The 25,496-nt window shown below is 40.9% G+C and overlaps 1 protein-coding gene across 3 annotated transcripts in view; it reads left to right on the top strand.

The window, feature by feature from the left end:
* The first annotated feature begins 853 nt into the window (after positions 1-853).
* LOC134225065 (formin-J-like) overlaps positions 854-25,496 on the top strand; it is a 455,409-nt gene continuing 430,766 nt past the window's right edge. The window contains exons 1-3 of one of the 3 annotated variants that reach the window (XM_062704835.1): positions 854-1,388; positions 22,342-22,382; positions 24,148-24,590. In XM_062704835.1, the coding sequence (XP_062560819.1) occupies positions 24,356-24,590 (235 nt within the window). In that variant the 5' untranslated portion in view covers positions 854-1,388; positions 22,342-22,382; positions 24,148-24,355. Of the gene's footprint in view, positions 1,389-22,341; positions 22,383-23,823; positions 24,591-25,496 lie in introns of those variants that run through there. The other 2 variants (XM_062704837.1, XM_062704838.1) reach the window with 2 other exon arrangements.

A 25,496-nucleotide genomic window follows, 5' to 3' on the forward strand; every position in this document is an offset into this window, starting at 1 on the left:
TCAACAAGGCCCTAAACAACAGATGGAAAAAGTGTCTATAAGATCGCTAAAAACTATCAGTTAATTGATACAGAATGTTGTTCCCATCATTCGTAATTTGTGCACTCTTCTGTTAAAGTGTAATTGAGCAGCTCTGCATAGAATAGTGAAGTATGTAGTTTTCCCGTTTATGTGACTGAGCAATGAAAAAATAGGTAAACAAGTACTCGACTGCCTCAAGTAAGAAACAACACCGACCCCATTGCTTTGTGTACCAAATTGGTGTAGATCACTTGCGTAGCAAGGATTGTTGAAAATTAGAGAGGGTGAAATAATTAGCAAGACTCTTGTCAATAAACAGAAAAACATATAAGATGTTGGTGCCAAATAAAGTGCCAATATAGTGCACTATTGCTGAAATAAGATTGGATGTTTCCTCATGAATTTCCATTGAAAATTCGCATGAATTTTCGATGAAATTCACATGCGAACTCCGCATAATTTCCTATGAAAATTTCTAAGAATTTCCTATGGAAATTCCAAAGAGTTTCCTGTGGAAACTCAGAAGAATTTTCTTTGAATATTCATAAAAATTTCCGGTAGACTCCAATTTCCCAAGGCTACACCAATGGTGCTGTGCCCATAATTCAGCGAAAGACATAAATGTGCGGAGGCGACAGCGTCTCACTCAAATATTGCGCTGCTCCAGTTGGAGACTCTATAGATATACCTGGAAGAAAGGAAGTTTGAATAATTCTCGCGCGAGGACAGGTCTCGCGTGGCGGCACCATTGACGCGACTCGGTGCCCACTCCTCAGGTGCGCCTTCTGGTTGCGTTTTTTAGTCGCATGGTTGGCGTCGTTGCGTTGCGTTGGTAACGTTCGATAAACAGTCCGCAGTTTGGTGTTGTTGGTGCGTTTTCCGTTCGTTCGAATTCGGTACTCATTGTCAAAAACTGCGCCGATTTCGGGCTTTTCATTACGTGAACTACGGCAGATTGGCCGATCGATAGGCCGGTGGTTCATTTCCTGCCCCGCTAATTGTTAAGTAGCTAAACAAACCTTATCGGTCGGAACGCACGGCAGTAGGTAGGGAGTTTACCCGGTAGATTGGTGATTAGGGTGGTGGTGCAATGAAGGAAAACGAATCTCGCTAAAAATTGCAATCAGTAGCTGAAACAGAGGAAGAAATAAGGGAAATAAAGTGCCGTGATGAGAGCAAAAATTTCGCGAATGAACAGTTTGTTGTGAACGATCGAGATAATGAGAGATTGCGACGACCTCAAATAGATATTAGGCGGGTGATGAGTATGACGTCGGCAGATACCGGCGCGTTTGAGGAAGAAGCAGTTGATGGTAAAGTGTAGATTGTGTTGCCTTATCCAAGACGAAAGTAATATAGCAGAAAAAGTAAGCATAATAATTAAAATTTACTATTTTGCTATTTAAAAGGAAAGGTTAAAGAGTTCCCGTTAAAAGTTGAAGATTATTCAATCTTTTCAATGACTGATATAGTGAAATACCAGAAGTTTATTAATGGTTTCAAAATCGTATTTTATTTGTTTACAGTGTTTTACTTTAATTTTTTACATAGTTTTTGGGACTCAACTTGTTATTTCCTGTATGTCTGTGACAATCATTACATGAGATGAAAAACTGGATTGACCATAAAGATTTGTTTGAAATTTTCCATTGAAATGTGTATCATAATCCCATAAATGAGGTACTCAAGTGGTCTGGGTATTTATCTTGCCTTAAAATAGACATAAAGTTGATCAGACATTCTACCCTTGCAAACCATATACCGTCAACAGGGGTGACAATTAGCCTGGGGTGAGATTGGGCCATCGCTCTCATGAACAGTCTGTATGTCGGATAATTAAATCGATCAATGAGGTTTCTTATATTTTAGTTTTCTTGTCTTTAGATACATTAATTCCCTTATAAATATATTCTAAGTCGTTGGTCCATGCCCTCCCCCATTCTGCCCATTGTTACCCCCGATGACGGTAGCGCATTAAAATATAGGTAACAAGAACCCCATTTATTGCCATTATCGAGCATTCCTTTTCCGCAGACTGATAAATCGATCAAACTTTTCTGCTATTGCCCTGGCGCGGATCAAATTCACTCCCATATTACGTTTATGATGGAGCGGCTTTTATTATTTCTTGAGCTTGGTCTGTGTCTCGGTTCGAAAACTAATCAAGGTATTTGTATGTAATTTGTATGTTCGATACGTTAACCTTCTCTCAAAAGAACGTGTACATGTCTTTGTCTCTTATTAAATAAAATCAAAAGGAGTGAGTTAACCTTAACTTTGTTAATATTTTTCAAATCATGTATGGCCGATGATTTTTATCATTCTGTAATCAGATGTTGACAAAATTAAAAAGAAGATATTTTTTCTTAGCAAAGAGTTCAGCTTTACTGATTGAACCACTGAACGTTTATATTATTTTGAAATATTAACAACTTTTCTTTATTTCTGTTCAATTTCAACTGCGAATCGGAATCAAATTTGGAAAACAAAATGATTGATGAGTTGGACAAAATCGAAAATAAATTATAATAAAGAATGTAGAATAAAAAAACAGTTGAACATTAACATCAATTTACCCAAAACTATTCTGAACAAAGAACAGAACTTGGTGACCAATCGATAATATAACAAAATTAGCTCCCACTCCCACTCATGTGTCGCGAACTTTTGGGGTACAGACTAAAAAGCTCAAAACCTAATGCGTGACCAAAAAAAGCCGCATGTTTTACGACCTTGGGCTAACTTGTCCTGTTTACCGCCTGTTTTCAACAGCTACGTCCGGTTGGCCTCCGGTCTACTTCCGTCCACTTCCGCCGAAGCTGCCTGCGTTGATGCCGGCGTTCTTCCTTTCCGGCATCGGATTTTGATGGCCATCTGTCGCAAAGCTGCCTCTTTCGTCACCTCAGAAGATGACAGGATCCCTTTTCTCGACGAGGCTGACCGGACCCTGAGAACTGTAGCCGGTACTAGTCTTCCCCCAGTAGTGGCGCGGGTTCACTGGCACGGAGCAAAAGGCTGGCTGATGCCTCCTGTTAACATCGACCGCACCATATCGCCTCCCTCCCTTTAGTTGTAGCAGGCGACTTCAATGCGTGGGCAGTGGACTGGGGATCCCGGTCCACAAACGCCAGAGGTCATACCCTGCTAGAGTCGCTAGCGGTACTAAACGTAGTCCTGCTGAATGAAGGCCAAGTGCCAACGTTCAGGGGACCGAGCGGTGATTCATGCATCGATGTGACCTTCTGCAGCGCGGGATGGACGGTGGAGCCAGAATGGGAGGTTCATGAGGGGCATACCTCCAGCGATCATCAGGAAATTCGTTTTATGATCCGGTATACCCCCGTAGCAACCACAAGGCGGATCGGCAAAGCCGAGCTAGGATGGCGCACCTCGCAGTTCAACCCAGAACTCATGGAAGAATCACTACGATGGGAGACGCGAACAACGGGATTAAGTGGCGACGAGTTAATCGATGTACTAACCCGTGCATGCGATGTGACGATGCCTAGGAGGACCAAACCCCCCGGAAATCGGCAACCTGCGTACTGGTGGACTGACACAATTGCAGACCTTCGTAGAACCTGCCTTAGAGCAAAGAGAAGGCTGCGACGTGCCAGAACAGACGCTGAAAAGGTCGAGAGACGCAGGGTGTTCCAGACAGCGAGCAGAGCTCTGAACTACGAAATCAAATGTAGTAAGAGAGCCTGCTTTGAGCGGCTGTGCAGGATGGCAAACGACAATCCATGGGGAGATGCATACAGGATGGTGATGGCTAGGACCAATAGCACGCCACCTGAGAAATCTCCGGGGATGTTGGCCAAAATAGTAGACGGGTTGTTTCCGAGGCATGAATCATCGAACTGGCCCGCTACCCCGTACGAGTCAGTTGACGTGGTACCGTTAGTGACTAACGAAGAGCTTATCGTAGCAGCAAGAAAACTTAAGGTCAATAAGGCGCCAGGCCCGGATGGTATTCCAAACCTGGTCCTTAAACACGCCATTCTTGCCAATCCAGATATGTTCAGGAGCTGCCTCCAGAGATGCATGGACGAAGGAAACTTCCCAGATCGATGGAAACGGCAGAAATTGGTGCTATTACCGAAGCCTGGCAAACAGCCGGGGGATCCTTCGGCATACAGACCAATTTGCCTACTCGACACAGCTGGAAAGCTGCTAGAGAGGGTCATTCTGAATAGATTGTCGGCCTATACAGAGTGTGCTGGTGGCTTATCTAGCAACCAGTATGGCTTCCGTAAGGGCCGTTCTACCATCGAAGCAATTCGAGCGGTAACGGATACGGCCAAGATAGCGAGAGGTTTAAACAGAAGAGGTATTAGGTACTGCGCGTTGATTACACTTGATGTAAAAAACGCGTTTAACAATGCTAGCTGGGCAGCAATTGCTGACTCTCTGCACTGCACCGATTGAGAGTTCCGGATTACCTGTGCAGGGTACTGAAAATTTATTTTCAGAATAGGGTGCTGTTATACGACACTGATGCTGGTCAAAAGTTGATCGTAGTGTCCGCGGGTGTCCGCGGGTGTCCGCGATCCTCGGACCGGTTCTGTGGAATATTATGTACGACGGAGTATTGCGCTTAAGTCTCCCGGCCGGAGTAAAGATAGAAGGCTTCGCGGATGACGTAATGCTAGAAGTAGCAGGTGACACTCTCGACGAAGTCGAACTGAAGGCTTCATACGCGATTGGCAGAGTGGAGGAATGGCTCAACTCGAGGCGGTTGTCCCTTGCACATCACAAGACAGAAGTTGTGGTAGTGCATAACCGTCATGGGCTGCAACAGGCGAGGATAAGAGTAGGGACCTGCACAGTTAACTCCGTGAGGTCTCTCAAGCATATGGGCGTGATGATCGATGATAAGCTCAATTTTACGAGCCACGTCGATTATGCATGTCAGCGGGCTTCATTGGCGATAAAATCCTTATCACGAATGATGTCCAACAGATCGGCGGTGCATAGTCAAGTGCGTAGGCTGATAGCCGGCGTAGCATTGTCTATCATCCGTTATGGCGTGCCGGCATGGGCCGTAGCACTAAAAGCCGAGTACAATGTAAAGAAATTGATCAGAGTACACCGGCTGATGTGCTTACGTGTCGCGAGCGCATATCGCACCATATCATATGAGGCGGTGTGCGTTATAGCTGGAATGATGCCGATCGACACACTCCTAGAGGAGGATGTGGAGTGCTACAACGAAAGGGACTCGGTGCAAGTGCGACGTGTCAAGAGAGCAGCTTCGTTGCTCAAATGGCAAAGAGCATGGGACACCGCAGTCAAAGGTCGTTGGACCCACAGACTGATTCCAGATGTGTCCAACTGGGTTGATAGGAAGCATGGTCAAGTCAACTTCCACCTAACACAGGAAATTCCTACACAGGTTTGGCTTCGCAGATTCTGCGGAGTGTCCTGAATGTGTAGGTGAGGTAGAATCGGCAGAGCATGTGATGTTCGCATGCCCGCGATTCGAGGTAGAACGCAATACCATGCTGCTTATTAGTGGTATGGATACAACCCCGGACAACCTCGTCGAGAGGATGTGCCGGGAAGAAGCTATATGGAATGCGGTGAACACAGCATCTCAACAGATTATGTCGAAACTGCAGCGGTGGTGGCGTCTTGAACAAAACCAACGAGTGTAGTAAGGGCACCTGTGATGCAGTGAACACTTTGCTCACCCCGACAACCAACATGTCGCGGGTGGGCTGCGGGGACCTCAGTATGTAGATATAGAGGTCATTGCGGTTCGCGCGCGGTGGTTGTTGTCGGGGTGCTCGTCTCCAACGTGAGATTATGATACGGACCGCTAGGTTACTATCATAGCTTGCGATCGACGGGTGGTGAGGTAGCCACCCTTGAAGTCGATGTTGTGTGTATTGACGTCAAGTGCGTTAGCATAGACGTGAGCGTTCTCAATAGTCCCCCCTGATGTATTGCTTGGTTGCGGGTTGGGGAATACGGACTAGCGAAAGGGTTTTGGTTTTAGTGGGTCGGGTAAGAGTTACATGACATACCCATCCCCACACTACCTGAGTACCTCCTCAGGTGTCTGGTTGCAGATTTCCGTTTACCCTTACTCAAGAAAAAAAAAAAAAAAAAAAAAATTTCGCCTCCCTGTTAAAATGAGGTGATAACGCAGATGAACTCCGATGATACGCACTGGAACTCATTGCAACACGTTTCCGAAATAGTGAGATTTGGTATACCGACGAATCTGTCTCCAGCCGAGGAGGTGTCTGTGGAACTTATCTTGCCAAATCAGAGAGCCTACCTCGCCAGTGCAATATTTTTTCCGCCGCCGTTTTTGTCGCTTCCCCCCCTCCCGGCGAACAAGCCTTCACGGACTCCGCAAGTGTAATTTCCGCCCTTCTAAGTGAGACTCCGAAACACTCATGGATCCAGGAATCCTTTCAGGTATGATTCCCGGTACCACCTTCGCCTGGATCCCCGACCACTGCGGCATTAGGGGAAATACCGAAGCCGATGCCCTGGCCAGTGTCGGACACGAGGGTCTACTCGCTCCGTCCCGCTGGCCAACGCACAGTGGCGGGCCCTCATACAAATCCCGGACAAAACCTGAGATTGCGTTCAAAACATCACCACAGAGTAATTTTGAAACGTTGAATTCATTTTGAGGTTAAAATGGTTATCCGACATACTTTATGTTATCCAAGGGCTTCCACAAGCCCAACCTCTAGGATCTAGAACAAAGACAGCATCCTCATTCTAACATTGCACCAGTCAATTTCCCGCTTTGGCGCAGCTATGCGCAATTCACCACACTAACCACCGGAAAATAGACAAAAAAGAGTTTTTAATACATATTACCAGATCTATGCGAATCTTTCCCAAAAAAGTTTAGCCATATTTCATTTTCCCATACATATTTGTTCGGGAGACACTTTACGGAATGAACTTCAACAAGACACCAAAAATTAAATCATTCAATATATATGTTAAATTTAAAAAATATGGGCTTCACGAAAATCATGGAAACAAATTTGAGATTTTTCCCGGCTTTCCGCCACTGTGCGACGTTAAGAAAAGGACGAAGAGCGTCGTCGCCAATGAGTGGACTTTAATTTGAAGCAATAGCAGAGGACTCTTTTTGAGGAAAGTCAAAGAATCCATCGGCGCCTGGTATGATCTAGCTACTCAAAAAGAACAACAGGTGATATAGAGGCTCCGGACCAGCCACACAAGGGTCTCCCACAACTTCAGTGGAGGCCCCTTCCGGTCCCGTTGTGATCTCTGCGAAACCGAAAACATCGTGGAGCACTTTATCTGCAGGTGTCCCAAGTACGACCACCCCCGAAATCTTTACGGGATACCGGGTAGTATTCGGGACGCATATTGGCAGATGACGAAGCCATGTTTTGCTTCTCGAAGGATGCCGAATTGTTCTACGAAGTTTTGTACTTCTATCGGCGCCCGAACACTATACATCAGGGATAAGGCCCCTTACCGAAGGCGAACGGGCATTTTTTCGAACAAGATTAAGTTACAGTTACAATTAAAGGCGATGGCTTGTTTGGCATGCACGCTAAAAAAAATATTCGCGGTAAGCTGGAATAATAAAAAAAAATTACAGTTGTGCGTTGCTTCCGCATTGAGTGGTGTGCCCTTGGTGTGTTGTCAAATAATGATTCTTCAAGTGTCTGTTCTTCTTCTTCTATTACCGGATGTTCACGTTGTTGTTCATTTTTTGTAAACATTACTCTTAGCGGATGTTTTCTTGCTACTAAAAAGACGTGTGATGTCATCGTGGTTTAGTTCATAGTGGCTACCTACGTTGATTACGCCAGGAAGGCCTTCGAAGTGACAATTTATAGGGTTTCAGGTCATTTTCCCGAACGCCATTTGGCCGAACGCGTCGTTTGAGAAATGGGAAGTGAGAGCTGAGAAGGGAGAACAGACAGCTGAGAACTGAAAGCTGAGAATTGAGAACTGAACAAGAAGAACTGAGAACTGAGAACAGAGCCCTGAGAACTGAGAACTGCGATCTGGGAACTTAGAAATGAGAACTGAGAACTGTGAACAGAGACCTGAGAAGTGGGAACTGAAAACTGAGAAATGAGAAAAGAGAACTGAGAAATGGGAAATGAGAAGTGAAAAACAAGTGAGAAATGGGAAGTTAGATCTAAGAAGCGAGAAATGAGAACTTCATAGTAAGAATTGAGAACTGAGAAGTGAGAAATGAGAAGCGAAATAATAGAAGTGAGAAATAGGAAATGAGTATTGAAAGGTGAGAAATGAATTATTATTTATTCTTTTTTCATTGTCGTTTTTTAATCTTTTATTCTTGTTCCTTCTGCCTTCTTTCTTCTTCGTTCTTCCTTCTTTTTTCTTCATGTTTTTTTCTGTTTTATTTCTTCTTTTTTCACTTCCTTCTAAGGTAGAACACGGTGGCCTCGGTTTCTAAAAAATGGGTCCAGAACTGTAGGCGTGACATCGCTCCTGTTGTAATTGACGAGCTTAATTTTTGATAGGATAGTTATTGACACTACGGCTTGAGAACAACGCTAATCCCTGTTTACTAAGGAATTTTGCTCTTATTTATATATTGAACACAAGAAATGCATAAAACAGAAGAATTATTATTTATATTAAAGAAAGGGTAATGATTGAAATTCCAAACAACTCAATAAATTTCGTTGGTAACGGGAAGATCAAAACTTTACTTCATGGCTACCAAGGCATTACTAAAAATAAAGTTCACAGCATATGTCAAATTCGATTCTTATAGCAGTTTTTAAATTTTAAGAGTTTTTTTTTGTTTTCATTGTACGAAATTTGATAAATATTTTAGAGTGTATCATTAATCACTATAGCCTGGTATTGAATAAGGTTAGTTGTGGAAATATACCGAACTATGAACCATTGCATCATGACGTCATCGACAATTTTTTTTTACCCGTGTTCAAATGACGAGTGAAGTTTCAAGAGGGCAATATTTACATTTTTCTATATGGAGTTTTTGGCTCGTGCAATCGTCTATGTACAAATATTTCGCTCTTCAAAGGTACACGCTTAAAATCAATAACACAGAGATATGTTTGCTTCACACAAAACGGACCTAATGCAGAACAGCACCTAGATGAGCGACAGTTACACAGCCACAAAAATAACTCGTGTGGTTTTATTGAAGCTTGGATTTCAATATTTTCAACAGTATTTGGTTCCTCATGAAACAAGGAATCTGTACAAAAGAAGAGCAAAAACAAAGAGAAACAAAAACTTTCTCAATTTTCACATTTGTTTTATTAATTTGTAGGAAATTGATATTAAACCACATTTAAAAATGCATTGAAGTTTATATTATTTATCGACATCAAAAACTTTTCTGAACAGTCTGAACAATTGAAAATTGCTTGAAAGAATTAAAGTGCCCGTCTAAAGGCGGTCTTTATGTCATTATCCATTATCCATAGAGCAACAAATATGCTCAGTTTTATTAAAAGATTTAGTTATAACTTTCAAGATCCTTATACAATTAAAACTTTGTACGTTTCGTATGTCAGATCAATTATAGAATATTGTAGTATTGTATGGTCTCCGTATATGAAATCACATGATGATCGAATAGAATCAATTCAAAAGCAATTCCTTTTATATGCCTTACGCAAATTAGGGTGGACAACATTCCCACTTCCGTCGTACGAGGCGCGATGTATGCTTATAGATATCCAATCATTGAAAAAGCGTCGTGAGTTTGCCATGATCTCATTTGTGAATGATATTGTTTCGCACCGCATTGATTCTACCAAACTATTGTCTTGTTTAAATTTTTACACTCCTACTCGGCAATTGAGAAATCGAAACTTGTTTGCCACCTGTCATCATCGAACAAATTATGCAAAATTTAGTCCAATGAATCAAATGATGTCTGTTTACAATCAGTATTGTGAAGCAATTGATTTAGCCATGCCTCGTATGAGCCTAAGAAAATATTTTAGGAACATTAGTTACAATAGAACATAGTTATAAGTTTTTTAATGTAGTCTACATTATGTTTGACGAAATAAATAAATAAATATGGGTTAACGACGTAGAACTCACTTACCTGTTTGCATGATTACATGTTCATATAAGTTAAAATACTAAGTTATCACGATAATATAAATTATTACGATATCTGAATGTCCCCATGAGTGTTTTTCAGGCAAAAATGGGCCTCTCAGGGGCTTCCCTTGCTATCACTGTTATACATTATTAACCCTTTTGTTACCGACAAAAAAATACCCTTACGTTACCGACGGGGTACCCGGGTACCCACGTATTTACAATGATCATAACATTGTCAGTTTTTTTTACCGATTTTGACGATTTTGGTTGCCACGGATTCTGGAACTTACCCGCTATTCGATACATGTTACATAGAACCGATTCGAATAACCTGGTTACCGGAATTCCGGATTTACTGGGCCAAGTCCCAACATTAGCGTAAATTGAACGAAACCGTGGAACAAAAATTTTCTAGATTCGCTGTTCTGTAACCACTAGTGTTCTTTAGCTCGTCCTTATTCGATATTGAAGATATAGAGTAAGAGAGGTAACATCTACATGCTCGACTATATTGATTCACTTGCTGGTTTACCGTTTCGGTGGCAAACCTTCTTGAAGGCCCATCAGCTTATAGAAGCTATTTCAAAAATGTTGATACTTATCCAGTTTTTCCGAGCGATAACGACCACCAACTTGACTCTGAGTAATTTCAAATGACATTCCTCTGGAATTCAACCGTACCCACTGTTCTGAGCATTCTAAACAATATGGTAAATAAGAAGCTGTGTATACAATAGATCCACACTTTCCTATTTGTTGCATTTCTTAGATTGCTCCTTCTCACTTCATTCTTCTTCCTTTTTCTTTTTTTTTCTTTTCCTTCTAGCTTCTTTCTTCTTTTCCCGTTAAACTTCTCTGTACTTACTTCTCGCTTCTCGTGTATCACTTCATACTCTTCACTTCTTACTTCTCACATCTCATTTCACACTTCTCACTTCTTTCTTCTCATTTCTATCACTTCATTTTCCACTTTTCTTTTTCTACTCTTCACACTGCTCACTTCACACTATTCACTCCTAACTTGTCATTCGACCTAATGACCATTCGGCCTAATGACCCAGGATCGGTCCCACTTTCTTGAAAACATATGTTTTTGAAACAATTCCAAGAATTTTGATACCCATATTGTTTCTTCTAAATGAGTTTGTGGCCACTTCAGGGCCTCCGGGAACCTGTTCCAGGATGACCGTTCCGGTTGATATCCATCATATGGTCTCAACTACATGAAAAACATGTTTCCGGAACAATTCCAAGAATTTTGATACCCATATTGCCAGGGTTTCTTCTAAATGAATTTGTGGCCACTTTAGGCCTCACGGGAACCTGTTCCAGATTGACCGTTCCGGTTGATATCCATCCTATGGTCTCAATTACATGAAAAACATGTTTTAGGAACCTTTTCCAGAATTTTGATACCCATATTGCCAGGGTTTCTTCTAAATGATTTTGTGGCCACTATAGGGCCCACGGGAACCTATTCCGGGATGTCCGTTCCGAGAGCAAATGATCAGGTGGTCCTCATACGTTCTGAAGTCATAATCCTCGAATTTTCTACGAAACTGGTAACTCAGGATACAAGACATCATCATTTGGTTTCTATAACATCAGCATATCCATTTTTGAGACATGGTCTAGCAAATCCGGAATTCCGGTAACCAGGTAATCCGAATCGGTTCAATGTGGCATAGATCGGATAGAGGACGAATCCATAGCTAACAGAATCGTTCAAATCGGTTGAAAACTGACGAAGTTATGGTCATACCAAAAACGTGGGCACCCTGTCCCCCCTTACTGGATTTTCATTTTGATATCACCCAAACCTAAATTTTGCTGAATTTGAAGATGTCACGGAGCTTCAAGTTCTTGAGATGCTTAGAACCCTAAAATCATTTCACTTGAAAACGAAAAAGGTACCCGGGTACCCTGTCGGTAACATAAGGTTTAATAAATTAAAAATTAGGCCATTAGCCATGCTGCTGACTCGTGTTCTTTATGTTCCATACGAAATCGTCGTCAAAATTGGTCTTAACTCTTAAAACGATTTTATGGTGTGGGGCAGTATGCTCATGCTCATTTCTTATGACCGAGCTGAAACAGCTGAAACATTCGATTAATTGCTGGAATGTAAGACAATTAAAATGAAAATCAGTACGACTAGCACATACGCTGGCGCATCTCTCCCCGCATGGTTTCAAAATATTTTTTTTGGGTGCTTTAAAAAAATCAAATTTTTGCACAATAAAATGTTAAAATAGATAACTGTCGTCGGTGGTCAGTAGCAGATATGCTGTTCTTCAGTGTGCGTTGGTGAAGACTGGCTGAAATGATGGTTTTCATTGATAAAAACGGCATTTTCCTTAATGTGGGCGTCCTACCCCCAGTTCCCCTATTTTAAAAACTATTCAGCAGCATATAAGCATAAAAAGCATATGGAGACGCATGGTACATTTGTGTGATGATTCATCTTGTGACTTAACTTTTTATGCAAATTTCATCACATCCGTTTTGCGAAATAAATGAACAAGTGTGCAAACCTTTGTATGGAACTTGTATTAAGGAAAACTTATACCTAAATGCATGTTGAGATGTACTGCCCATAAATTCATAACAGTTCCATGCAGATAGGAAATTGAGCAAACATGAGACTGCACAGCCCAACAAACAATTTGAGGACACTCCTCATGGAATCCAAGTTTGAAAGTGCTCGCGTTTTCGGGGGCACACTACTCGATACGGAGGCGGCGCACAACTGTCATTTTTGTTGATTTAGCTTTGCTGCGTCGCAGCATGCGTGAAATAATAAAAATGACAGTTGTGCGTTGCTTCCGTATCGAGTGGCGTGCCCCCGAAAACGCGAGCACTTTGAAACTTGGACTCCGTAAAAAGTGACCGCTGAACAAGCTGTTTTTTTTTAGCTAAAGAAGCTTATTTTCAACGGAATAAGTCCTTTTTCAGCTTCCAATGTTTGTTGGGAGTGGCTAAAATCGTGCTTTGAGCGCGTTCAATGAATAGTACCTTTATTATGCAATTTAGCGTAATGGTGTCTTCGTGACATTTATTCAGTAAGTTAATGGGCTTTTTTGAAGGTATTCAGATTACTGATCAATCCCCCTAAAATTGAGATGAAAAATTTATTTTTTCCACTTCACAACATATAAGGTTTGAGTCTTCATATAAATTGTAGCAAAAGTTCTCCTGAAAAACTTTGTCGAAGACAGATTTTTTACATTTTATGCTGACAACCCCTAAGAATGGTTTTATCTTCATATCATTTTCATTTCTACATTTTTTGCATGTTCTAAAAAGTTCTAGATAATATTAAAATACGTCGTTGGGTGGTTATTGTGACATAAAACTTTTAAATTAAAAAGTTATAACAGTTTTATTGGATTTTTTAGTCCTGTTTGATTTAACTGCTTATTGACACCGTGCAAATTGTGGCAGTCAATCTCATACGCATAACAAAGTAGGTACAAGTAATGAGTTTTGAATTAATATCTGAACTGTAGAGTTGGAAGCGAATGTAAGTAATGTTTCATCAAAAACCATTTCCTACTTTGCAAGGTAGAAATCAATCACTCACCACGAGGAGCTAATGAACCAATGCACCATGCGTCTCCATAATATTGTATGCTTATACATCGAACATGTTCAAGACTTGTTGGCATAAAATGCAATGAATCTCCAAACATAATGAAATTACAAACTTGGTGTCTTCGAAAAAGTATTTCAGGAGAAATTTTGCTACAACTCTCGCGAAGACATATACCTTCCATGTTGTAAAGTGGAAAACAATAATTTTTCATCTCACTTTTATGGAGATTGATCATAAGCCTGAATATCTCCAAAAAAGCGTGTCGAGTTTCCTATAGTTTTCTATAGCATGTTATGTTTTTAGGGAACTGCATTTTTTTCGAAAGATGAAGCAGGCTTGGTAGTCATATGGCTTCTGCCTCATACGCAGGAGGTCGTGGGTTCAATCCCAGGTCCGTTCCATTCTCCTACTTTGTATCTTTCTCTATATTTCTCATGTTCTAGCAATCACTAGAACTGGAAATGGACTTCCATACCGTTTCCATTACTATTCCTACACCTTCAACTTGAGTATTCTAACAGTAATCTGCTAGTATTGGAAATGAACTATAGAGCTCGTTTCCTACATCCAATTAGAAATTCCATCAGTTGCTTTCTCCTATCTATCACATTGGCAGCTCATTAACCAAGACGGACCTCTGCCTCTCGAACCTAACCCAAAAAACGAGCATTGGGTAATGTTTTCAACATAACCGCGAGTAGACGTAGGACTTGTATGAACCTAGTGTATTTACATTTAACTTCTAACTTTTGGATCTATGGAGTTTGATTATAGTATTGATATTGGAAACGACAACTTCCATGCTGTGTAGAATTATTAGCAATTTGTGTATTCAAAACTTCTGGAAATAAAACTAATAATTAAATACATACTTAGAATTGGTTTGATTCTAACTTTTAAGCCCTTATTTACTCAAGCAAATGTAGGGTATTTATGGATTTCTTATTGATGATAGTATTTGAAGTTTAAAAATTCTATTTATAAAATTTTCAAACATGGGAAAAATGTGCTATTTTGGGGGAACTATCCTGTTTCCCAAACAAAGAAATACAGCACCAATTTCGTTGCTTCTTTTTGCTAACATGCGTGTTTACTGCTGAAAAAAATCACAACAATAAGAAACAAGTCAAATAGCAGTAACTCTACTAAAATAGAGGAGGTTACTGCTAACACATCAACGAAAAATTATTTAATGTTTTGATTCCAAACTCCGAGTCTACGTCAAATTTAATATAACATTTTTTGCTGAAGTGTTAACAAGTTTTGCTGAAGTGTTAAGAAAAGGCAGAAACAAGATACCAGAGCAGTCAAGAGAAGAAAAACGGAAGCCAAATCCTGTAGTTATTGTTAAGCCAAAAGCAGGTATAAAAGTGGAAGATGTTCGAGCAGAATTGCGAAAAAAAAGTGGATGCTAGATGTCTAAATGTGAAGCGGGTGACAAGTGGTAAAGACGGTGAGGTCATGATTGCACTGAATGATGAGAATAGTGTAAAAATTCTGAAGGAGAAGGTGGAAAAAAATATGGGTGGACTATATGATGTAAATGTTCGAGAAAATCTGAAACCAACTATAAAATTAATCGGCATGAGTGATGAACTGGATGAACAAGAGTTGAAAGAGACTCTAGTGGATCAAAATGAATCATTTGGAAGCCTTACGCATTTCAAATTGTGCAAAACGTACTGTAATACAAAATTGCAGTTTAATAATGTGAGTGCAATTATTGAATTGGACGCCGAAACATTCGTCAATGTAATGAAAGAAGAAAAATTGAATTGTGGATGGGATCGCTGCAGAGTGATTGATGGATTGCAAGTGACTAGATGCTTCAAGTGTTGTGCATTCAACCATAAAAGTAAGGACTGTAAGGCAGAATCTCCCAAGTGCCCAATATGCAGCGAGAGCCATGTAGTGCAAGCGTGCAAATCAATCAAAAGGAATGTGCAAACTGTAAGAAAATGAACGTTGAGCGGAAATTGCGAATCGAAACAAACCATGCTGCATGGAGTGAGTTGTGCCCGGTGTATCAAAGACAACTGGAGAAGCGTAGGAGCCTCGTCGACTATTCAAAGTAGCAACTAACACATTCAGGACACCAGCTCAACCGACTGACTGGTCCAGGTAAAGCTAAGATTAGTATATGTCCGCCCGAAGCAGACGAAGGTACTGCACCCGCCCTGAATCGAGTGACCACTTTTCAGAAGGATCCCGCTTTCCTCGACGCTACCGTTTCCGGAGCTCCTGCTGCTGAGTTTCGCCTTTTTCCGCTTTCCGACGAAAGGTGCTTGATTTTGCAGGACAATCCATCTCTGCCCGACTCAGGACACCGGCTCAACCGACTGACTGGTCCAGGCAGGACCGGATTTAGCCGGAAGGGGGCCCCGGGGCCGACGGTATGTGGGGGCCCAAAAATGTCCAAAAAATGTTGGTTTTGGTACATAAGATTTGTGGGGGCCCGGGGCCACGGCCCCCCCGGCCCCCCCATAAATCCGGCCCTGGGTCCAGGTAAAGCTAAGATCAGTATATGTCCGCCCGAAGCAAACGAAGATACTGCACCCGCCCTCAATCGAGTGACCACTTTCCAGAAGGATCCCGCTTTCTTTGACGCTACCGTTTCCGGAGCTCCTGCTGCTCAGTTTCGCCTTTCTTCACTTTCCGACGAAAGATGCACGTTCTCGGAGGATAATCCATCCCTACCCGACTCAGGACACCAGCGCAACCAACTGGCTGGTCTAGGTAAAGCTAAGATTAGTATATGTCCGCCCGAAGCAGACGAAGATACTGCACCCGCCCTCAATGGAGTGACCCCATTTCAGATTGAAACCGAACACCCAGACGCTATTATTTCCGGAGCTCCCATTGCCCAGTCTCGTCTACCTCATGAGAATCAGATCAACAACATCCAGTCTAATAGCAGCAATAATCTTCTGGTTTATTATCAGAACGTCAGAGGCTTACGCACAAAGATTGATAGATTCCTATTAGCCGTGTCTGATTCACATTACGACGTCATCGTGTTGACAGAAACATGGTTAGATGATAAGATCTATTCAGCACAACTATTCGGCGAATCTTATTCCGTCTTTAGAAACGACCGCAACAGGAAGAACAGCACCAAATCTCGAGGCGGTGGAGTACTAATTGCTGTATCTTCTAAACTAAACTGTTCCGTCGATCGTGCTCCCGTCGATGACACTCTTGAACAACTGTGGGTTCTGCTAAAATTACCAGATAGAAATCTTAGCATCGGCGTTATATATCTACCTCCTGATCGTAAGAACGATTTGCAGAGCATAAATAATCATGTTGAATCTATCCATTCTGTGCACGCTAATCTCAGGCTGCACGATCACGCTGTCTTATTCGGAGATTATAACCAGTCAGCATTAGTTTGGAACACTTCAACAAACAATCGACTCTATGTAAATGCAACAGATTCGTACATTTCTACGCAATGCGCTGCACTTCTTGATGGCTTCAATTTAAGCGGTTTAAATCAAATCAATGGAATATCGAATAGAAATGGACGGTTTCTTGATCTGGCACTAGTAACCGATTCTTTGTTGAGCCAGTGTGGTCTATTCGAAGCAGCTGAACCTTTAACTCCCCTCGACGCAGATCATCCAGCTCTCACTTTGGAAATCAAAATTCAATCCGATCTGATGTTTGAAGATTTCTCTGAGAGACTCGATTTGAATTTCCGAAGAGCAGACTTTGTCGCCCTGACCAATGAATTAAGACAAATTGATTGGACCTTTCTAGAATCGGTGACGGATGTTGATGAAGCTGTGAATAATTTTACACAATTGATTACACAAATTATACCGGAATATGTGCCTGTGCGTAGGCCAATTCAAAAACCAATCTGGGGAAACGCTCGCTTGCGAAATCTAAAAAGAATCAGATCAAAATTGCTTCGAAAGTACTGCAGAACTCGATGCCCTTTTGCGAAACAGAAATTTGTACAAGCAAGCAATAATTACCGGGTATACAACAGTTTTTTATATCGAAAATACGTTCTTCGTACACAAGAGAATCTTCGGAAAAACCCTAAACAGTTCTGGTCCTTTATAAACGACAAACGCAATGAAAGAGGCTTGCCGGTAGAGATGTTTCTGAGAGATGAAACTGCAAGCACGCCAGGCGATAAAAGTGAGTTGTTTGCAAAACACTTCAAAAGTGCGTTCAATACGTCTATAGCAACACATGATGAAGCCCTAGAAGCATGCGTTGATACACCACTCAACGTGTGTGAATTGAGAAACTTCAACATAAATCACCAACAGGTAGAGAATGCAATCTACAAGCTGAAGTATTCTACTGCTGCTAGTCTTGACGGAATCCCATCTTGCGTACTAAAAAAGTGTTGTGGAGCTTTGATTCATCCTTTGATGCTACTATTTAATATGTCGCTACAACAGGGTACATTTCCTTTCAAATGGAAATCGTCCATAATGTTTCCAGTGTTCAAGAAAGGTGATAAACAAAACATTGAAAACTACCGCGGAATTACCTCGTTATGTGCGTGTTCGAAGGTTTTTGAAATTATCATCAACGATGTACTGTTTGCTTGCTGCAAAAACTATATATCTCCGGAGCAGCACGGTTTTTACCCGAAAAGATCAGTCTCCACGAACCTAGCCCAATTCACCTCATTTAGCATACGACACATAGACGCTGGATCACAAGTGAACGTAATATATACCGATCTAAAAGCTGCGTTCGATCGAGTTGATCATGAAATATTGCTGTCAAAACTTGACAAGCTCGGCATATCTTCCAGCCTTATACGATGGTTTCAATTGTACCTTACAAATCGAATGCTAAGCGTATTGATTGGTGGCGAATCGTCAGACTTTTTTTCAAATCTGTCTGGCGTTCCTCAAGGAAGCAACTTAGGACCACTTTTGTTCTCAATTTTTGTCAACGAGTTAGCCGATATACTGCCACCGGGCTGCCGGTTATTTTACGCGGATGATGTGAAATTATATTTTGTGATAAACTGCATACAAGATTGCCACGTATTACAGGGTCTGATCAACAAATTCGCAGATTGGTGTACCAGGAACAAATTGACCATAAGTATAGCGAAATGCAATGTGATAACATTCCATCGGAAATTAAATCCTATAATAATTTCCTAATAATTTCCTATAACAATTTTGAACCAACGATTGGAGCGCGTAGATCACATTCGTGACCTAGGAGTCATTCTAGACTCAGCTTTATCATTCCGTCTACATTATGAACACATGATAAGTAAAGCAAATAGACAGCTGGGGTTCATCTTCAAAATTTGCGACGAATTTCGTGATCCTCTATGTCTACGGTCATTGTTTTGTGCACTAGTCCGTTCAATTTTGGAGACTAGTTCAGTTGTCTGGTGCCCATATCACACCAACTGGATTGCCAGAATCGAAGCCATACAAAGAAAATTCGTGAGAAAAGCCCTACGCAGACTTCCATGGCGTGACCCGACAAACCTACCACCGTATGAAGATCGATGTCGCCTCTTAGGATTGCAAACGTTGGAATACAGAAGATTTATCAGTCAAGTGAGCTTCGTTGGGAAAATCTTGCTGGGAGATATAGATTCGATGGAAATATTAGGCCAGCTGAACTTATATGCCCCTGAGAGGAACCTTCGGCAGCGTGATTTTCTGCAGCTACAGCCCCGTCGCGCTGTGTATGGTCTTCACGACCCTATCCGATTCATGTCTGCAAGGTTCAACGTAGTATTTCATCTTTTTGACTTCAACTGTTCTGCATCTACATTTCAACGCAAACTTCAGGAAAGGGGACCATCACTATTGAATAGGTGAGTTCCAGTCCAATGCTAATTATGAAGAAGAATCGTTCTACTTGATGCCTTTTCTTTTCTCGATAATTACCATCGCTGAGCATATTTCCACGGATTCCAAAAAACCCCGACGACGTTTGATAAGGCAGGATGACCTCAAATATTTATAAGTTAATTTTAGTATAACTTTGACTCAATCTCTTTGTTTGTTTGTAAAATCTTATTTATGTACTGTACTGTTTTGAAAAGATATGAGGTTTTTATGCCAATTTGAGTAAGATGTTAGTCTACTCAAACTGGCATTTCCTCGTCACACTTTATTAAGCAGCAAGCAGATGAAGTTTAATCAATAAAATAAATAAATAAAATAAATAAAAGATTAAATAAGAAAAAAATTCTCAGAAAATGAAAAACAAAGAATAGGATAAAGTTTATTTGAAAATTATTTTTTGCGGACTTTTTTAAAATGATTTACATGTAATACAGCGAATTTTTCTAATCTAAAATAGATATCAGCACTATTGCTGATTTTGCATCTTTAATTGCTAATGCCTTCTGCAAATAAATGAAGGTAATTATTTTAATCAAATTTTTATTGTCATCAGTGTAGTTGATTTTTTTTTTGTTAGAGAATCAGAACTGTTATAGTATAACCATGTTTTAATGTACGTGTCGTTTAGTACCAAGCACAATTTAACATATGGTCAGTCATATGACATGACTCGTACCATGTGGATTATGAAACCAATCACTTTTCGTGGATGAGCAGACCAAATCTTTCTGATTTGATTCTTCTTCATCAACCACCGCTGCCCTCACTGCCTCAGCCATTATCGGCCTCTAGCCGTGAACTCCGAGCGATGCGATGGGTGATTGCATCCATCGCAACCGACACCACTGCATCCGACCATCATCAAGCACAGAATGACATAAAAAATGCGCCCACTTCTTTCATGCATATTCGCAGACCCACCGGCAGTTCTACCGCTGCTGGTGACTGCATGCTGTCGCTATGTAGGTATACAGCGAACGAACGAACGAAACAAAAAATGCGCGAGCAAAAAGCGGGATCAAGGATGTTTTCGATCATTTAGTAATTTGCATTCGATCATTTAGTAGTTTGTCTTTAACTCATTCCAGAAGCTGAATTTCAAAATGTGTTGTATGATGGACTTCTAGTGCGAAGGTTTTTCTACAACTCTGCTTAATGGTTCGTTGTTAGAATTTAACTAATAACGGAGTTATAGCACTAGTTGCAGTAACTTAAACTAAATGATTGGAATTTTGTTATCATTTAGTCTAAGTTACTGAAACTATAGTTTTAACTCCGTTACTAGTGGAATTCAAACAACGAACCATAAGACAGAGTTGCAGAAAACCCTTCGCACTAGAAGTCCACCATACAACACATTTTGAAATTCAGTTTCTGGAATGAGTTATTGACAAACTACTAAATGATCGAATGCGAATTACTAAATGATCGATAACATCCTTGAGCGGGATAGTAAAGAAAGACGTAAGTCCTACGTCAAAAATCCAACAAATTCCGCATGAACTCGTGGCATGTGCAGAGGTATATTCGGCTTGCAATGGGCGAGTGATGGGCGAGTGATTGCATCATCATTTCCTCCCCTTCCCTCTATTGACTTGCATTCTTCTGACGTGGCAGGCGCCAATATGACCTAACAAATAAGATCACCAGTACTTGCACATTGAAGAGTGTGCTAGTCCCAAGCAAACATCTGTTGGTTTCCTGTGCAAGAACAGCTGATCTGATCATAATGGAGTAGCAACTACGAGCAGTCAATCAAGCTCAAGCTCAACTGCATTTTTTTCGAAAGATGAGCGGTAGTACGGATTTTGATTTACCAAATTCATTATGAGTAAAATTAACCGATTCATAGAAAGTTCAGAACGGAAATCAACCCAGCTTGTCCATTCAAGCCCCTAAAGTCCTAGTGTATGACATTAGTTTGATACAGGTGTTCTCGGTTCTTAAAATTGAAGTTCAAATTCTGGAGTGCAGATCAATGCTAGAGTGCTTTGAGAATAGGTCGTATGTGCAAAAAAAGGCGAAAAATACCCTAGCTTGGAAAACCTGAATAAAAGTGTATAATTTTCTGAATAAATCACCTTCTGTTTTGTACTGAATTTTCATTACGTTCTCCATTATGTTTACCATCTATTTCTTCTCTATTCTATTTTATTCCAATTTAATACCATTCTATATATTCAACACATTTTTTTTGCAACTCGTTAAAGTAAATCACTATCAGCCCTTTCGTGCCATTTAAAGCTAAGATAGGTTACACACACGAGAGTGTAAACAATAAAACTATTACATCCATACTGAGGCTCCAGAATAGTACTAATTCCTGCGGTAATTATCCGTTATCCATTAACTAATGTTTTTCAAATTACCATCTCAATCATTCTCTCTACACTCAAGTCGGGTCACCCGAGTTCACGTGGTGGAGATTCTTCCCATAACCTGTTTGCTGTTTTGTGTATTATTACTTGATTACCTACATATGTAGTATGTACATGTGTATATTGTTTGGGCGGAATCGTCGGACGCACCCTCCACCGATGATTTGCGCCTTTGCTGCCAACCAACACCGTTGACCACAAATTACACCCCTACAGTTGATTTCCCTACAGTTGGGTCTCGTTTTAGGCCGACCCACGGGGCCCAGCCCAATCGACCACCGAGTGGGATGACGATTCGATTCTCACGGACAAAACGACACCCACCTGTAAAAATGCATGACTAGTGATATGTGGCACGTTTGATGATATCATTCTCACCGGAGACTTTGGGTTTTTTCTTCTTTTCTCTTTTCAGCGAAAACAAAAAACCGCGCATCGAAGCTCGGAGTTTGAGTAGTGAGTGTTTCGATCGATTTGTGGTACTCGTGCCCCGTGGTGCTTTTATCCAGCTAACTAACCAACCAACCTACCTGTTTTCCGTCGTGGCACACTGGGGCGGAGCTGTGATTGTTGACAGAACTTTTATTTAGTTTATAATGGACTTCCCTTAATTTAAGTTTTGAGTCATTTTTTCGCCTTTTTGTTGAGCCAACTAAAAAAGGGTCTGAAATATCGTTGAAAAGCAAATGATTAACGGTTTCGATTTTGTAATAAAGTATGTAACACCGCAGATCTATAACTTCTCTCGCCGGGTTCATTTTTGTAGAACTCTTCAAAACAAAACTTGCAGAAAATTTAGTGACGATTAGATTCAAAAGCTGAAGCCTTTCCTAAAAAGCAATTTCAATGGTATTTCATTGGAAATTCCTTTTTAAGATTTTTGAGATTTTTCTTTGTGGAAAAAAAAGAGTTTCTCTTGGAGAATTCTAGTAAAACTTTAAAAGAATTTTCCGTTGGAATTCAAAACAATTTCTCAGATAAAAGAGCTTCTAATGATAGCGAATCAGACAAGTGCATAGAATAAGTAGATTTTTTATGTTTTAGATTATTTTTATAGACAGTGCATTGGAACATCCGCTATAGCAGGACAAGTCGTCGCCGACGGGCCGCCATTTATGGATGTTTATCCTCTCCATTTTCTGTAATTGACCTTTCAACAAATTGTATACCATCAATACATGTTTTCTGCAAATTTTGAATACAAATGAAAAACAAATCCTACGAAAAATAGTTTGATTCCGACACCATAAGGCACCGTTCCCTCATATGATCAGTGACGGAGACTAAATTATAATAATTTTCGTTCATTTAATTTTTTGTCGGTGTATTGTTATAACTTGTGGAATTCAAACACCGAAGAGTTTAACAAAGTTGTAGAAAAAGTACGGAGCTACGAATCTACCATATGACTGATTTAAAATTTAAGTTTATGTAAACATTTATTAGTAAATAAGTCAAGTTCTAATTAAATTATCAGCACCATCCCAGAACGTATACCAAGGCATAATTCAAAGAATCCCAACTGAAGACACCACGTCACCTGTAAGTTTAAACCATCTAAAACACGTTCCCAGCCCCAGTGTGCGCCAGTCGATGTCGTGTGCACTATTATGGATGGCCGACTCCCCGGCTATGGTATGATGATGGCTGTTGGTTGCTGTTGAGGACCTGTTGTAAGTCGCGCACCTCTCCGCGCGCGGTCACCGTCGTCATCGTCACCAATCACCGCCGCGACCGACCGGCCCGGCCGTACCTCGCCGCAGCAGAGTCGTGCGGAGGATTGATTGAAGTTGCTCCTGCGAGGTCGTTCGTCAGTTCCTCGAGAGTATTCATCGGTTTAGTGCGCCGCGGCCGCGGTACTATCATTTTTAGGCTTTACGAGATTTCATTCGTTAACTGCGTTTGAATGAAGCTTACAGCGTTAGGCGGTTTGATCCAGCGGATCTTGAATAGAACGATGACGTGATTTGCGATTTATGCTGAACGCGAATATGGGTCAGATCTTGAAACGGTCGAACGTGACAGAATTCTACAAGCTACGGTTGATGTGAAGTGTTAGAATATCAGAGCCTAAAGGTGAATGAGTCTCATAATATCTTATGAAAGAGTGATAAAATGTTTTGAAGAAGCTGTGTTTTGACGGCGATAGCCGAGATAGTGATTCCAGGCCCGAAAAATATGGAGCAACAGTGAGAAAATTTGATATATTTTTATCGTCTAGGGTGTCACATCAAGATAAGAAGTTTGGCCAAGCAATTTATAGCTACGGGGCCTACGCGGCGAAACTCGTTTGGCCTTTGCCGATAAGTCGTCGCCTTATGATTGGAGAAGAATGTGAGTGAAATCCGCTACTTAGGAATGATATTTCAGCGGGGAAAAAAGTGACGCGAAGAATAAATAATCGTTTGTATAAATCAAAGTTGCTGAATATGGAATGCGACCAGCAGCGCGACCAAATGTCGACTGTGAATACAATGGATAACGACAGCGTAGCTGATATGATGGGCATCGGGAGCATGGCTCCGATGCAAAACGAGGACGACGAATACGAGCTGGAGCTAGAGCGGCGGCTGGATATGGGCCGGCAGCTCTCGCAGGACGACGAGGAAGCCGGCGGCGAGGACGTGGACTTCGATGACGGTGAGTTCAAAGCGGAATTTCAATGTAAGTGATCGCCGCTAATTTGTTTTTAATTACTAACCGTACCTCGGCATATGTTATACATATCAGCATATTGAACCGTTCGCGCAGTAAAGCGTAATGAGCTGTTGATCGTTGCTTTCCACAGACAACAACGTGGACCGGTCTCGAGCGTTGGACAAGGTGGGCATTTCTTCACCGGTTCGGTCTGTTATCTTCGAACTGCGACTAGTTGTTTGATTTTATTGTTCACACAATTTTATGAAAAGCAGTACGATCATTATAAATTTTGGATGGAGGTCTCTGAGAATTAATTCGTCAAATCGGATGAAATTTCAATTTCAATAAATTCCTTACTATAACTATACCGTAATCAATAAGTTTGGATATACTTTGAAAATGCAATATATTAACCCAGATGATACATATATACTATTTTCGGATGTTTTACGGAAGAATTATTTGTCTAACTAAATTAACTACGGCAAATATTAAATCATCTCTCATTTAGGCTTTTTTTTTTGTCTGCTTCAAATGTTTGGATCATTACCATATGATACTTCATAGTTTCTGCCAATCAATGTCGTCATTCCCCATTATTTAATTGATTCTCTTGCCATCTGCGTTTGGGTTCTATCTAAGATATTCTGATCGTATATGAGAGTAGAGATCTGACTTCAAATTGAGATTTTCACAGAAATCAGTTATTGAGAAATATGCAACTATCTTGATTAGTGTACTTACTTCAAGTTCATTTATTAGACATTACCCGAGCAGCACCAATCAGACAAAAATGGTTGCAACAACTTCATTGTGACTGAATCTGGTCACATATGAGTTGCAGTAACCTATGCGAAAGATCATCAAATAACCACGTGTTTATTTTTCGCAGTTTTTTAAATCCTATAAACCATCATGTGGTTTATCGTG

Source organism: Armigeres subalbatus, chromosome 3 (assembly GCF_024139115.2).
Source record: "Armigeres subalbatus isolate Guangzhou_Male chromosome 3, GZ_Asu_2, whole genome shotgun sequence".
Lineage (NCBI taxonomy): Eukaryota > Metazoa > Arthropoda > Insecta > Diptera > Culicidae > Armigeres > Armigeres subalbatus.